General features: G+C 44.6%; 1 protein-coding gene across 2 annotated transcripts in view; it reads left to right on the top strand.

Annotated features, from left to right (window-relative positions):
- Positions 1 to 15,714, top strand: part of SH2D3C (SH2 domain containing 3C) — a 71,088-nt gene that overhangs the window by 14,951 nt on the left and 40,423 nt on the right. For both annotated transcript variants that reach the window (XM_089668999.1, XM_089668997.1), the window contains exon 2: positions 4,878 to 4,917. In XM_089668999.1, coding sequence (XP_089525125.1) covers positions 4,878 to 4,917 — 40 coding nt within the window. The remainder of the gene's footprint in view (positions 1 to 4,877; positions 4,918 to 15,714) is intronic.

The raw sequence follows: 15,714 nt of genomic DNA, 5'->3' as shown, positions 1-15,714 counted from the left end.
TCCTTTCTCTACATTATAGGTGGCATGACAAACCAGAATATACAATATCAATAAACTAGTTTCTTTATAATGTTGGCAAAATATAGGATGGACAAACATCTGAGAGATGGACCATCCCTCAAAAAAGAGGGACATCGGTCAGTTATGTAGTGTCCAGTACTATCCTACAGCCAGAACACTAATTCAAGAAGACTGAACTTGGTCATACTTGTGAAACTTGTCTGAAATCAGGTACTGCGTGTGTTTGTGCGTATACGTTTCCTTCTCTGTAACACAAGAGGATGCAGGGAGAAGAGAAAGGAAGCCTTGCATTGTCCTAAAACATGGATGGAGCATCTGTTTCCTGTGCAGCGCCTGTACCCAGGCCCCGTCACAACCTGCCACTTGACCCTTCTACACCCGCCAGTGATTCACCTCGGCCAGGAAACCTGAGTTAGAACACAATGTCCGCCAGCCTTCAAAAAGAGCTGCTCCTTAGGGAGATCCAGAATTGGGAGAGTACATGCAGTCACAAACATTGCATGACAGATTTCCTGCATGGAAAACCCAGTACTTGCCTCGGCAAGGTGACTTATCTCATGCTTTCATTCCACTCAAAAACTTACCTATTGCTCAACGATAGCAATTCATATATTCGTGATTTCACCAGAAGGCTACGGCGTCATATGTTCAGGTTAACCATGTGTTGTACTTTCTTGTTAAATTATTGATTTGTGTAGAGTATGTGCATGCATGATACATACTAGAGGGAGAACAGCTGGGGGAATCAATGGTGGAGAAGGATCTGGGAGTTCTGGTAGATCACAAGCTTAATAATGGCATGCAATGCCAAGCTGCGGTTTCTAAAGTGAGCAAAATCCTCTCTTGTATTAGAAGAGGTATAGACTCCAGAGAGAGAGATATCATATTACCCCTGTACTAATCATTAGTAAGACCTCATCTGGAATATGCAGTGCAGTTTTGGGCACCAATTCACAGAAAGAACATTGGGGAACTGGAGAAAGTACAGAGAAGGGCAACCAAACTGATAAGAGGTATGGAGGAGCTCAGCTATGAGGAAAGATTAGAGGAACTGAATTTATTCTCTCTTGAGAAGAGGAGATTAAGGAGGGATATGATCAACATGTATAAATACATCAGTGGTTCATATAGTGAACTCGGTGTAGAGCTATTCACCCTGAGGTCATCACAGAGGACAAGGGGGCACTCTTTACGTCTGGAGGAAAAGAGATTTAATCTCCAAATAAGGAAAGGTTTCTTCACAGTGAGAGCTGTGAAAATGTGGAATAGACTCCCTCAAGAGTTGGTTCTGGCCAGCTCAGTAGAATGCTTTAAAAAAGGCCTGAATTCTTTCCTAGAAACACAGAATATAACTGGATACTAACATTTATAGGTAAAGTTGATTCAGGGAATATCTGATTGCCTCTCGAGAGATCAAGTAGGAATCTTTTCCCCTGCAGGAGCAAATTGGATCATGCTTTGATGGATTTTTTTTCCTTTCCTTGGATCAACTGTGGGTATAGGATTATAACTTTTTTTTTATGGTTGAAATAAATGGACTTTTGTCTTTTTTCACCCAGAGTAACTATGTAAGAGTATGTATCAGTACATTATAGATTCCCTTCACTTTCTGTAACTTTTGTCCTGGTGGTAGTTGTCACCAGGACAAACGTTTTCCACTTTAAGATTTGCTTTTTATATATGTTATGATCTGGCATTCATTGTTCAGTATTGGGGAATAAAATTAACACTTATTTGTCATTTACTGAACAACATATACCCCCTAAGAGGAACTTAAAGGCCTCATTAACACATGAGTTTAGGGCCAGCCTGCAAATTCCTGTGGGAGGCACAGCTGCAAACAGCTGTGGGCAGGAGATCCAATGCAAAGCAATGAGAAGCTAACAGTGTCTGCAACCATTCACTGCCATTCACATGTAATTAAATATGCAGCAATTACCTGTAAATGATCGAGGACCCTGGATACAAATTGTTTGAGTCCAGGACTGATCAAGCTCAAAGCTTCTGATTAGTCCTTAAAGAGACCCTGTTGCCAGACCATTCATTTCAACAAAAATCTTCCAATAAGATTAAATATGAATTTAATGTATTTTATGCATGCTATCTGTAAAAACCTCCCGTGTATAGACATCTACAAGCCCTGAGAGTGCTGCTGTTGGCCGCCATTTTGGATGTGATGTCCAGCAGACTCAGAGCTGTCACTCAAGATAGGGCCAGATTTAGACCTTGAGGGGCCAGGGGTACTTCAGGTTTGGGGGCCCCTCATACACAGAATTGGTTTCCATTCTCAATGACAGTCACACATTTTCAAAATGCATGACACAACATCAATCTGAGGTCACATTGCAAACACACACATGCATTCATAGGCCACCTTTATTAAGAGTGGAAGCACTCGTGTGTGTGGTTTGCTTGAGCCGTCAATATTTGTTTTTTAAAAACAATACAATATACCAGTCCAAAGAGAAACATTTTACAGATGATGGCAGGCAAAGTATTATTTCCCAAGATACATTTAATAACAAAAAGCTATTTTTATTATATATTTCATATTGTTGTATTTGTATTTATTCTTTATTATTTTATATAATTGTATTTTATTGTTTTTTTTTTTTATAGAGGGGGCCCCTTCTGTCAGGGGGGCCCAGGGCAGTTGCCCCTTTTTCCCCCTTGTAAATCCAGCACTGATTCAAGTAACACTCTATAGTATTCCCCTTGGCTTCTGCACCAGGCACAATTAAAAGGTTATGTGGAGAGGTGCAGTAGGGGAGAGATTAGTTGGGCCAGTACAGACCGTAACAGAAATGCTCTCAGAAGAAGGGAGGGCTATGATGTGTAAGGGAATTAAGAATAAAAGAAAGAAAGAAATCTGCCCAAGTGTACAAATCTGCAGCCAACACAATACATCAACACCAGGCATACAGAATCTTATATAACAAAGTGCAGCGCATAAATAATAATCTTCATTTGTGAAACCAATATTCATATACAAGTGTACAATACCAGATACTACCCAGTAAAATTTCCTAAACATAAATGGCAACCATCAATTGTAAATAATACCAATAATCATATACACTATATTGATGAAAGTATTGGTCGGCCTGCCTTTTCACGCACATGAACTTTACTGGCATCCCAGTATTAGTCCGTAGGGTTCAATATTGAGTTGGTCCACCCTTTGCAGCTATAACTGCTTCAACTCTTCTGGAAAGGCTGTCCACAAGGTTTAGGATTGTGTCTATGGGAATGTTTGACCATTCTTCCAGAAGCCCATTTGTGAGGTCAGGCACTGATGTCGGACGAGAAGGCCTGGCTAGCAGTCTCTGCTCTAATTCATCCCAAAGGTGTTCTATCAGGTCAGGACTCTGTGCAGGCCAGTCAAGGTACTCCACCCCAAACTCACTCATCCATGTCTTTATGGACCTTGCTTTGTGCACTGGTGCGCAGTCATGTTGCAACAGCAAGGGACCATCCCCAAACTGTTTCCACAAAGTTGGGAACTAAGAGGCTAAGTCCAACCCCTGAAAAACAACTCCACACCATAATCCCCCCTCCACCAAACTTTACACTTGGCACAATGCAGTCAGGCAAGTACAGTTCTCCTGGCCAACCGCCAAACCCAGACACATCCATTGGATTGTCAGACAGAGGTATTCAATATTTGTCACTCCAGAGTTCAGTGGCGGCGTGCTTTACACAAATGCATCCAACGCTTTGCATTGCACTTGGTGATGTAAAGCTTGGATGCAGCTGCTCAGCCATGGAAACCCATTCCATGAAGCTCTCTACACACTCTTGTGCTAATCTGAAGGCCACATGAAGTTTGGAGGTCTTTAGCCATTGACTCTGCAGGCAGTTGGTAACTTCTGTGCACTTCAGCAAGCACAGACCCCACTCTCATTTTACGTGGCCTACCACTTCATGGCTGAGTTGCTGTTGTTCCCAGTTGCTTCCACTTTGTTATAATACCACTAACAGATGACCGTGGAATATTTAGTAGCAAGGAAATTTGATGGATGGAATTATTGCACAGGAGAGCTCCTGGGAGCGACCCATTCTTTCACAAATGTTTGTAGAAGCAGTCTGCATGCCTAGGTGCTTGATTTTTTACACCTGTGGCTATGGAGGTGATTGGAACAGCTGAATCCAATGTATATGCAATACCAAATACTACCCCGTAGTGTTGTGTGGCTTTTCTGACCCAAGAGGGAGCTTGCAGGAGTGTAGACGTAGACCCTACACTTTCCCTACCCCTCCGGAACCTTTCCTTACTGCTAGTACTGTCCCTGACAGACGGGTGAACTCTTGTTACATTAGCCACTTCGTAAATACGCACCAAAACCTGGGGGCAGGGACTTAAAAAGTCACCTGGATGCAGCATATCCAATCAGAACACTGCTCCATGAGACCAAGGAAACCATAGAGAAACAAAGTTTCTTTTGACTTCTCCAGCTGCAGTACTGCTCCCGTTAAACACCACCTACAGTGGAGAAAACAGACTGTACCTGCCTACACAGGCACTCTGGTGTGCCTTCGGGTTTATATAGGGGTGCCTTGGAAAAATTCCCAAAAAGTGCATTTTAGAATGGGGTGCCTCAAGATTGTGTAGAATTTTAAAGGGTGCCTTGAGTGAAAAAGGTTGAGAAACACTGCTGATCAAACAGTAGATGAAAGATTGGAAAAAAAGATGATAAATAATTAATAATTTTTCTATGTAGTATCTAATGTGAACATACAGCTGGAAAAGAAACAGGAAAATTCACTCATATAATGGTGCTGTCACCCCATGTGTTCTGCTGTAGCGTTTCCCTTTGTTGTTTCATTTGTCCTAACTCTTCCATCTTCTCTTGCAGCACATGCAGCACCGTGGATGCGGGGAGCGAGTATGTCAAGGTAAGATTCATCTATTACCTCTTTACTCTTTGTTTTCCATCTGGCTCATCATGGAGGAATCCTAGATGCCAAATAGATATTATATTGTCCCTCAGTTCAGGTTTCTTCGGCTATTTAATGGGAAACAGTAATATCACTTTATTTTTTTTCTTTGAAGTTGATTGTTCTTGAACAGGTGTGTTTTTTTTTACTATATTGTTCTACAGATAATCATTTAACTAATGAAAAAGGTTCTCATGGTACAAAAGCAGGGATCTTCAAACTTTCTACACAAAGGGTCTATTTAGTCTTCAGTCTTTAGGGAGCTGGATTGTGGAAAGTGAGAGTAGAAAATGCCCTGGTGTCAATGAGAGTAAACCATGCCTCAGGCTTGGTGGTCAACGGGAGTAAAACAACTACCTTTGGTTAGTAAGAGGAGGAAGCGTGCCCCATCATTGGTATTAGTGAGAGGAATAGTGCCCCATTGGTGTCAGTGGGAGAAATAGTGCTCCATTGTTGGTGTCGGTGGGAGGAATAGTCCCCCATCATTGGTATTAGTGACAGGAATAGTGCCCCATTGGTGTCAGTGGGAGAAATAGTGCTCCATCGTTGGTATCAGTGGGAGGAATAGTGCCCCATCGTTGGTGTAAGGGGAGGAATAGTTCCCCATCGTTGGTGTTAGTGGGAGTAATATTAGTCCATCATTGGTGTCAATGGGAGAAATAGTTCCCCATTGTTGGTATCAGTGGGAGAAGCAATGCCCCATCATTGGTATTAGTGGGAGGAATAGTGTCCCATCATGGTGTTAGTAGGAGAAATAGTGCCCCATCATTGGTGTCAGTGGGAGAAATAGTGCCCCATTGTTGGTATCAGTGGGAGAAGCAATGCCCCATCATTGGTGTCAGTGGGAAGAATAGTGCCCCATCATTGGTATCAGTAGGAGGAATAGTGCCCCATCATTGGTGTCAGTGGGAGGAATTGTGTCCCCATTGTTGGTGTAAGGGGAGGAATAGTTCCCCATCGTTGGTGTTAGTGGGAGTAATATTAGTCCATCATTGGTGTCAGTGGGAGAAATAGTGCCCCATTGTTGGTATCAGTGGGAGAAGTAATGCCCCGTCATTGGTATTAGTGGGAAGAATAGTGTCCCATCATGGTGTCAGTGGGAGATATAGTACGCCATTGTTGGTAACAGTGGGAGGAATAGTGCTCCATTGATGGTATCAGTGGGAGTAATAGCACTCCATCGTTGGTGTCAGTAGTGGGAATAGTGTTCCTTTATGGTGTCAGTGGGAGAAATCTTGCCCCATTGTTGGTGTAAGGGGAGGAATAGTTCCCCATCGTTGATGATAGTGGGAGTAATATTAGTCCATCATTGGTGTCAGTGGGAGGAATAGTGCCCCATTGTTGGTATCAGTGGGTGTAATATTACCCCATTGGTGGTGTCAGTGGGAGAAATAGTGCCCCTATATTGGTGTCAGTGGAAGGAATTATGCTCCATCGCTGGTGTAAGTGGGAGGAATAATTCCACATTGTTGGTGTCAGTGATCATTGGGAGGAATAGTGCCCTATTGTGGGTGTCAGTGGGAGGAATAGTGCCCCTTCGTTGGTGTCCCAAAGGCAAGAAAAGGGCTGCCTCTGGCCCACTGGCCTCAATTTGGAGCTCACTGTTCTAAATAGAGAGTATAGCAAAAGATGTTTCTTTTCACATGTTCTGCCTCTGGCTGAAACTGAGAATGAGCCCTCTAAAGGGAGGAAGGGGGAGATATCATGTATGCAGTATTCAGCTTGAGCTACTGAAGTCTGTAAACAGAAGGCTTTTTAAAAGGGCAGATAAGGTGAAAACGGAAAACATGTTGCCTGCTGATTGCATATAAAACTGTGTAATGAATTTACCTGAAAAAGAAACATTTTTTTTACAAATGTTATTTTTTACGTTCTGACCATAAAAATGTGCAAAACAAGTATACATTCCCTTTTGAATGAGCAGCTCCCATGCCATGTTTTACGGTAACCTAGTGTCATATTTTTCTTCTCTGGAAATTTCCATATTTAGCTAGGAATACCTCTAATTCACTCAGCTCCTCCCCATCCGAGAATAAATTTCACTGCATCCGAGAAAGCACACAATCAACGCACATTAGGAACCCCCAGGCAGGAAAATCTACGCGTAGACATGCGATTAATCTGTTTTCAAAAATCCATTTGCTTGCTCTCCTAGTAAATGACCTCTAATGAGTTAATTATTGTTTTTGAATGATTAGTACATAAGAGATGGAAGCGGATGGAGGACCAGATGTCATGGTGAAAGGTTGTTTTGAGCTTGCTGTGTCACTTTTGCAAACTCTGCATATCTGAATCACAGAAAGAATTCCACTATGATTGAGTGGAAGGGGAATGAGTCTGCTCTTGGGAGTGTGAATATGTTTACACTCCCTGCCTAAAAATAGCAAAAGGGGAACATAAAATATATCTTTTTTTCCCATAAATTACACTTACTACATAGTTTGGCTTCCTCTGCAATTTAAAAGGAAGCCGATTCTGAAATACGGCATCGTTTGTATCTTTTGCTGCAGGTACTCTAAGAAATTCCCAACTGCAGAGAGGCTTTGATCTCTTCCCCCACCCAGAAACTGGGTCACCCACTTTGCTTGTACAGAAATATTGAGAATCATTCATTAGCTGGGCTCATTGCGCTATGTTTTTAAGGACACGGTTGTAAATATCTGACATAGAAATTTACAAAGAGCAAGGAGTAGTACTTCTTTATTGCTTGCATGGTAGTGAGATAAAAAAGAGCTAACGCGTTTCGGCAGATAGCCTTGATCACAGGCAAGAGCACCCGCTCTTGGATTCCAGGTCTGATTTCTATTAGTTTCCTTGTTGTGAGTGCTGCACTTGCATCTGTTTCTCAAAATAAATATATCTTCAGAAGAAGCGGCTGTGAGTGATATTACTCCGCCAGCAGGGAATGTGAGGTGGAACTATAATTTTATCAACAAATGCGTGCAAGTTAATTGAGAGAAAAAAAAGTCCTTCCATGCTACAGGTCGTCTCTCCATTTCTCTCTCTCTCCTCATATAGAAGGATGCCCCTCTAGGAAGGGCGCCTGTAGGGACATGCCTACACTGCCTAATGGGAAATCCGGCCCTGGGCCAGCCTCCTAGTGGTGTCCATCACTTACAACCATCGGAGGCATAGGAAATCATCTTACTTTTTTAGTCGGAAAGGGAACAGACTCTTCACTTGCCCAATCCATTCTGTCACGATCCGCCTGGCGGCGTCTCTATCGGTCCACAGCACGGATTTCCTCAGGGCGCGGGGTCGAAGTCCCAATCTGCTTATTCACCAGGGCCCCTGATGGCGGGGATGGACTTGGAGCAGACTGAGACCAGGTTGCGACCCCTGAGTACATCCGACAATTGTAGAGAGCACCGTCAGAGGAGTGCGGGGTAAGGAGTCTGCTGTGAAGAGGCTGGCAGACCTGGTAACCAGGAACGATCCCTGCGGGATGGATGGGTCGTCTGGGTGGCTGGAAGCGTAGTCAGGCGGGCCAGGTCAGCAACGTGCGGGCAGCGAGGTACCGGAGGAGAAGGCAGAGAGTGGTCGAGGTCACAAGCCGGGTTCAGTAACTAGCGGACAGCGCGGTATAAAGGGGTCAGGCAGAAGGATGGTCAGGCAAGCCAAGGGTTAAGGAGGATACAATCAGCAGGGTCAGGTACAAAGCAGAGGTCGGCAACGGAGTAACACAGGATCAGGTATCAGGAACAGAGCACAAAAGACCAAACGGCAATTTGACATACCTCTATATCCGTTTAAATAGCCCACCCTGCGCTGTCCTTGGTGCCAGGCTCGCGATCGCGAGTGCACATGCGCGGCCATCGCGATCGCTCGCTGATTAGAATGCATCGAAGTCCTTCGCATGCGCCGCCCGGCGCATCGAGGCAGGGACACCGATCCCTGACACATTCACAATTTTCAAAGCAGGTTTGTAGGATTTGCTTTTTCGAACAAGAAAGATTTTTAAGAGAAATTAAGAAAAACTCTTTCCAAATTAAAAGAAATCGTCTCTAAGGCCCAGGGCCGGATTTCCCATTAGGCAGTATAGGCATGTGCCTACGTGCCCCCTTCCTATAGGGGCATCCTTCTCTATGAGAAGAGAGATAGGACCTGTAGAATGGAAAGACTATTTTTTTTCTAAATCGGCTCTGCCTCGCATTCCCTGCTGGCGAAATAACATCACTCCCAGCCGCTTCTTCACTGCCTGCCAGAGAAGTGCTGAAGGAACGGTGGGCTCAGGCTGGGAGGGAATCAGCGGCAGGTTGGAAGGTGGCAAATGGCAGACATCAGATCATCAGCACAGCGGGCAGAGGCAGCTGTCAGTGTGAAGTGAACACACAGGCACAGGAGTACACTGAGTGAGGGATCCTCCGTCTATCCTCCATTCATCAAGTCTGCAGACAATGCTCAGAAAAGGTACAGTCAGTAAAAGAGATACACAGCAAAGTGTGTGAGCCTTGCCCCAATGCAATGCCCTGGTTGTTGCCAGTTATGATTTAGGCTCCTTTCACACTGGGGTCATTGCTCTATGTTTTTGAGGTCAGGGATGTAAATATCTGTCAAATAAATATATCATAGAGCAAAGAGTAGAACATCTTTATTGCGTACATAGTAGTACGATAAAAAAAGAACTAACGAATTTCATACTAGCTCCCCACAGTGCAAGGAGACCTCTGTGGACCCTGATGTAAAGAGGAACTCTGATATAAGAGGGAACACTGTGGATCCTGATGTAAAGGGGAACACTGCTGACTGTGATGTAAGTGGGGGGGTTTTGGTGACCACCTTACATCAGAGTTCCCCTTTACATCAGGGTCCACAAAGATCCCCCTTGCACTGTAAGGGGGAACCCTGTAGATTCTGATGTAAAGGAGAACTCTGAGGACTCTGATGTAAGGGGAACTCCGGGGACTCTCCTGTAAGGAGGCGTTCTGGTGACCAGAAACCCCTTTACATCAGAGTTCCCCTTTACATCACAGTCCACAGCGTTTTCATTTACACATATAAAAATATTTATATAAAAATGTTTTAGCAAGGAATAAAAGTCTGTTTGAGCCCGGGTTCACACTTCTGCGTTGTGGAACATCGCATGTGATTTGCACAGGAACCGCATTCCTGTGCAAATCACATGTGAATTCTGTGCAGTGCAATTGGAGCTATACATGTTGTATGACTCAAACAGCACTGCATCCGCACCAAAAAGGTGCAGGACCCTTTTTTTTTGCCCGCACTAGAATCGGATCGCATGGGTATTCACACTGATGCAATCCGATTCTGTACATCACACCGCGTTCTGCAAAGGCAGTGGAGGGGGAAGTGCATTTACTGTGGCTGAAATGCTTTTCAAAACATTATCCCTACTGTCCCCAACCTATTCAACTGAATGGGGGTGTTCTGCAAGCATTCAGTTGTGCAGGGTTTAAGGGGTTAAAACAGGTGCTGAGGAGCCCATAAAACACCTCCACACTGCCTGTCAAATGCCCTCTGAAGAGCGTTCTGAACATGGATCCCTCTTCAGAGAGCAACGCTAGTATAAACTAGCTCTTGCTAGTTTTTGCTTACAGTCTACACCACATTCTGTTCCGGTGCGTTTTTGATGTGCTTTGCTGTGTTCCAGTACAGTTCTGTGCAGAAAAAATGCAGCGTGTTTTTTTTTTCTGCACCAGAAACTGACTGCCACTGACTGCACCGGTGTGAACTAGGGTCATTGGAATACATGGAAAACATTGTGCATGCATTTTTGATGCAGAAAAAAAACACACTGGACTGCATCTGGTGTGAACCAGCCCTTCTGCAGGCCATACATGGGTTGAATTCTGAAAGAATTTGCTTTCGAAAATCGTAACTAAGAATTTTCGTACCATACCATTAGTGAGCCGCAGCATTGCCCAGTTTTCGTGCAGCCATCGAATTTGAGTGATCAGAAATAATGTAACTTTTTTGAAAAACTAACAAATTTCTAATCAGTGATGGGAATATTGTGAGAGAAATATAATCAAAAAATAAATGAGCATTATCTGTGACCTGGAAAGAAAAGAAGATTCCCAGCCACAAAAAAAAATTTTCTGTAGCATCATGAGGTGAAATTGAAGGCTTGGTTGGTCGAATTCCAATATCAATGGTGGTACCATCAATTTACAAAATGCACAAGATTTTAGATTTTCTAAAGCAATTTTGTTTAGAATTCAACCCATGTATGGTCAGCCTTAGAGACAGATGATTGTCTGTGAACACAAATAGTTTGTGTCCAGGGGCAATCAATCATCTGTCCCTGGCTGCAGGTAATCGCTTCATGTCCAATTACTTGTGAATACCCGTGGACAGCTGCGGACACTATCACCAGCCACCTGTGAATCCAGCTGCAGGAATACACTTGATTCCTGATGCATCTGTGACTAAAATCCCATGTGAATGAGGCCTTAAAGCAGAACTTCACCCTGAGTCACCGGTCACACCGGGTGAGACTTGGCATGTGATTTGCATGCCATATGACCTGCAAATCGCATGGCAAGTTGCACCCTATTGTCCACAATTACAGTGGTCATATTGGTGCGGTACCGACTTGGCTGGAGCCACACTGATTTCTAAAGTAGTGCATGCACTGCTTTTGCATAGACATCTGTGTCACAATTTTAAAGTCGGGAAATAAAGGGTGTAAAGGAGAATTTCTTCTTTATGTCCTTCAGCCCTCTACCACATTTGGCACATGATAATTGTTTTTGGGGAGTGGGTACCTAGTTTTGATAGGTGGCTGCTCTCACTTCCACTGGGTGAACGGAGTGGAAGTTTGCCCCCCACCTTTGCCCTCTGGGACATGCCACGGCTACCAGAAGGCTGGGGGACCATTCACACGTCACAGATACCAGAAGGCTGGGGGACCATTCACACGTCACAGATACCAGAAGGCTGGGGGACCATTCACACATCACAGATACCAGAAGCCTGGGGGACAATTCACACGTCACAGATACCAGAAGGCTGGGGGACCATTCACACGTCACAGATACCAGAAGGCTGGGGGACCATTCACACGTCACAGATACCAGAAGGCTGGGGGACCATTCACACGTCACAGATACCAGAAGCCTGGGGGACCATTCACACGTCACAGATACCAGAAGGCTTGGGGACCATTCACACGTCACAGATACCAGAAGGCTGGGGGACCATTCACACGTCACAGATACCAGAAGGCTGGGGGACCATTCACACGTCACAGATACCAGAAGCCTGGGGGACCATTCACACGTCACAGATACCAGAAGGCTGGGGGACCATTCACACGTCACAGATACCAGAAGGCTGGGGGACCATTCACACGTCACAGATACCAGAAGGCTGGGGGACCATTCACACGTCACAGATACCAGAAGCCTGGGGGACCATTCACACGTCACAGATACCAGAAGCCTGGGGGACCATTCACACGTCACAGATACCAGAAGGCTGGGGGACCATTCACACGTCACAGATACCAGAAGGCTGGGGGACCATTCACACGTCACGGATACCAGAAGGCTGGGGGACCATTCACACGTCACAGATACCAGAAGGCTGGGGGACCATTTACACGTCACAGACACCAGAAGGCTGGGGGACCATTCACACGTCAGAGATACCAGAAGGCTGGGGGACAATTCACATTTCATAGATACCAGAAGACTGGGGGACCATTCACACGTCACACATACCAGAAGGCTGGAGGACCATTTACACGTCACAGATACCAGAAGTCTGGGGGACCATTCACACGTCACAGATACCAGAAGTCTTGGGGACCACTCACACGTCACAGCTACCAGAAGGCTGAGGGATCATTCACATGTCACAGATACCAGAAGGCTGAGGGACCATGGACACGTCACAGATACCAGAAGGCTGGGGGACCATTGACACGTCACAGATACCAGAAGGCTGGGGGGTCATTCACACATCACAGATACCAGAAGGCTGGGGGACCATTGACATGTCACAGATAGCAGAAGGCTGGGGGGCCATTCACACATCACAGATACCAGAAGGCTGGGGGACCATTGACATGTCACAAATAGCAGAAGGCTGGGGGGCAATTGACACATCACAGATACCAGAAGGCTGGGGGACCATTGACACGTAACAGATACCAGAAGGCTGGGGGGCCATTCACACATCACAGATACCAGAAGGCTGGGGGACCATTGACACATCACAGATACCAGAAGGCTGGGGGACCATTCACACATCACAGATACCAGAAGGCTGGGGGGCCATTCACACATCAAAATTACCAGAAGTCTATGAGAAGACACAGCCAGCTTCCCACAGTAAACATGCTGGCACTGGGGACTGAGGACCAGTAAAGAACCAACCTAGGTGAGGACAGTGCTGGATCCCTGAACAGATAAATGTCCTTTTATTAAAAGTCAGCAGTCACAGTATTTGTAGCTGCTTACTTTTAATTATTTCTTTCTAAGGTGAAGATCCTCTTTAATGACAAAAATGTTGTAGAAACAGGCTTGGTTGCACCACCTGCTGGCTGGATGTGGTAAATATGAAATATTCCATATAAATATTTATCTGGCTAAAGAAAAATAAAAAAATGAACAAGTTACGGTAAATTGTTACTCCCAAACGTAAGTTAAGAAGAACATACTTGCAAAAACACAATACATACTTTTTAGTGAGAATTGTAAAATAGGGCGGATGGCAAGCCGTTAAAGTATTGTCTATGGAAAGATTTGTGTACTATATTTTTGTTGTTTTCACGGATGTGTGCAACTTTAAGGCTTGACATGTTTGGTATCTATTTACTCGGCACAACCTCACCTTTTATATTTTACCAAAAATACTATACTGTGTTTGTGTGCACCAAAATTAACTTTAGTGTATTTTTACTGAAAATATAATATGGGTTTGATAAATGTGACATAAAAAATTGGAACTAGCAACATTTTAATATCCAGGGTCTCTGCTATCAGAGGAATATATAATGTGTTGGGGTTTGAACTAACCTTCACCTAAAATATGCATTTTAACATTTGTGAAAAGCTGGATCTGACAGTGAAAAGGTTAAAGGCCAAAAGCAGCAAGAACTGTTGTTTTAGATCCTGGTTGAATTGACTTCCCAATTAGCTTCTTATATCTCTTAGAGGCTCTTGGCAAGATTAACGTAGTAGTTTTTGCCCCACCACTGCCTTTAAATTAATCTATCAGTGATTACAGTATGTTACCTGAACATGATTTGGTGCAGATACAGAATCTAGCTGAAAGTAAGAAATTGAATTCATTTAGTAACTGCAGTACAATCGGGGTATTTCAAGTGATCTGTAGCTAGAAAACCCTTTCAGGATAAAACATGCTGCTTTCAAAAGCCACATTCTGGCGGCTTGTCTGTCTGCAGCTTCAAACAAGGAAGCTTCTGTCAAACAATTGAGTGCCAAGAGGGACACACTTGTCCATAGTGTTATCCTTGCCAGATCATCTGTCCTTCAAATCTGCTGGGTATGGTGGCAAGCTACAGTCCAATGTCCTAAAAAGCCGAGGGCTTTTTATGATTGCAAAGGATCACCAAATTATAATGAGGAAGAAAACTATTATAATTGTATACAGACTGTTTGTATTTGGGGGCTCCATCTATCCTAGATCTCATGCACATGGGCGGTTTGGCCTATCAGTGTTGAATCCCAATGTTTTCGTTGCCCTGGGAGGCATAGGTGCCCAAAACCAAGAATTCCTACATTTGGGCATGCGTCCCTGAGCACATACTGCCCTAAATGCGAGTACCACTTGGTACAGCGTCCCGCTGTGTCCAGCCATTGCATATTTCAGCCTGTCATCGATTTTAACAGGCTGCTGGTAGTGGAGCTGGATGCTGCACCTGTGCCTCCCAGCTACCTGAAAATGGTAGGAAAGACACTACTGCTTCTGTGTAAGCAAACTTACTGTTTAAGTGATTATAAAGCTACACTTTTTTTTTAAATTAAAACAAAAAACATGTTATACTTACATGCTCTGTGGAATGGCCCCGAACCTCCTCTTCTGGGGTTAGCCACTGGCACTATCTGCTGATCCTCTTCTCCGAGTGCCCCCATAGCAAGCTGCTTGCTATGGGGGCACTTCTGTGGTTGCGCTCCCAAGCTGGGCTGTGTGCGTCTATAGACAAGCACATCATGGCTTGGCCCCACCCCCACTCCCTCTTCGCAGGATCTAACTGACAGCAAGCAACAGGAGCCAATGGCTGCATTCAGTAAAGGCCAACAATGCAGGAAGAGAGGAGAGTGGAGCTGTCAGCTGGGAAAGTGCTGGATCGAGAGAGATGACAGATAAACGTTTAGGGAGAGGTGGGGGAGGCACAGACAGTTACCTTAAAGCAGAGAATGACATCCTGTCAGAAGGTGCTGCTCGCGCAGCGGCGCGATCTGTCACAGGACACAGTTGATGACAGATCACAACACCAGCCCACTGCCAATGTCCTGTGATCGCTGTGACCAATCGCAGCAGATCACGTGACAATTGTATACCATTGATAGCTTCCTTTCATGCCATCCATTGTATGCAATTGTGCTGTTAGCGATCAGATGGTACAGACAGAGCCAATCACAGCCCATTGTTGGTATCATTGGGAGGAATAGTGCTCCATTGTTGGTATCAGTGGGAGGAATACTGCCCCATTGTTGGTATTATTGGGTGGAATAGTACCCCATTGTTGGTATCATTGGGAGGAATAGTGCCCCACTGTTGGTGTCAGTAGGCTGAATAGTGTCTCATATCAGTGGGAAGATT

Source organism: Staurois parvus, unplaced genomic scaffold, assembly GCF_062004578.1.
Source record: "Staurois parvus isolate SC_StPar_1 unplaced genomic scaffold, SC_StPar_1.0 ptg000068l, whole genome shotgun sequence".
In the NCBI taxonomy this organism is placed as follows: domain Eukaryota; kingdom Metazoa; phylum Chordata; class Amphibia; order Anura; family Ranidae; genus Staurois; species Staurois parvus.
This window is presented reverse-complemented; position numbering and strand designations above follow the sequence as displayed.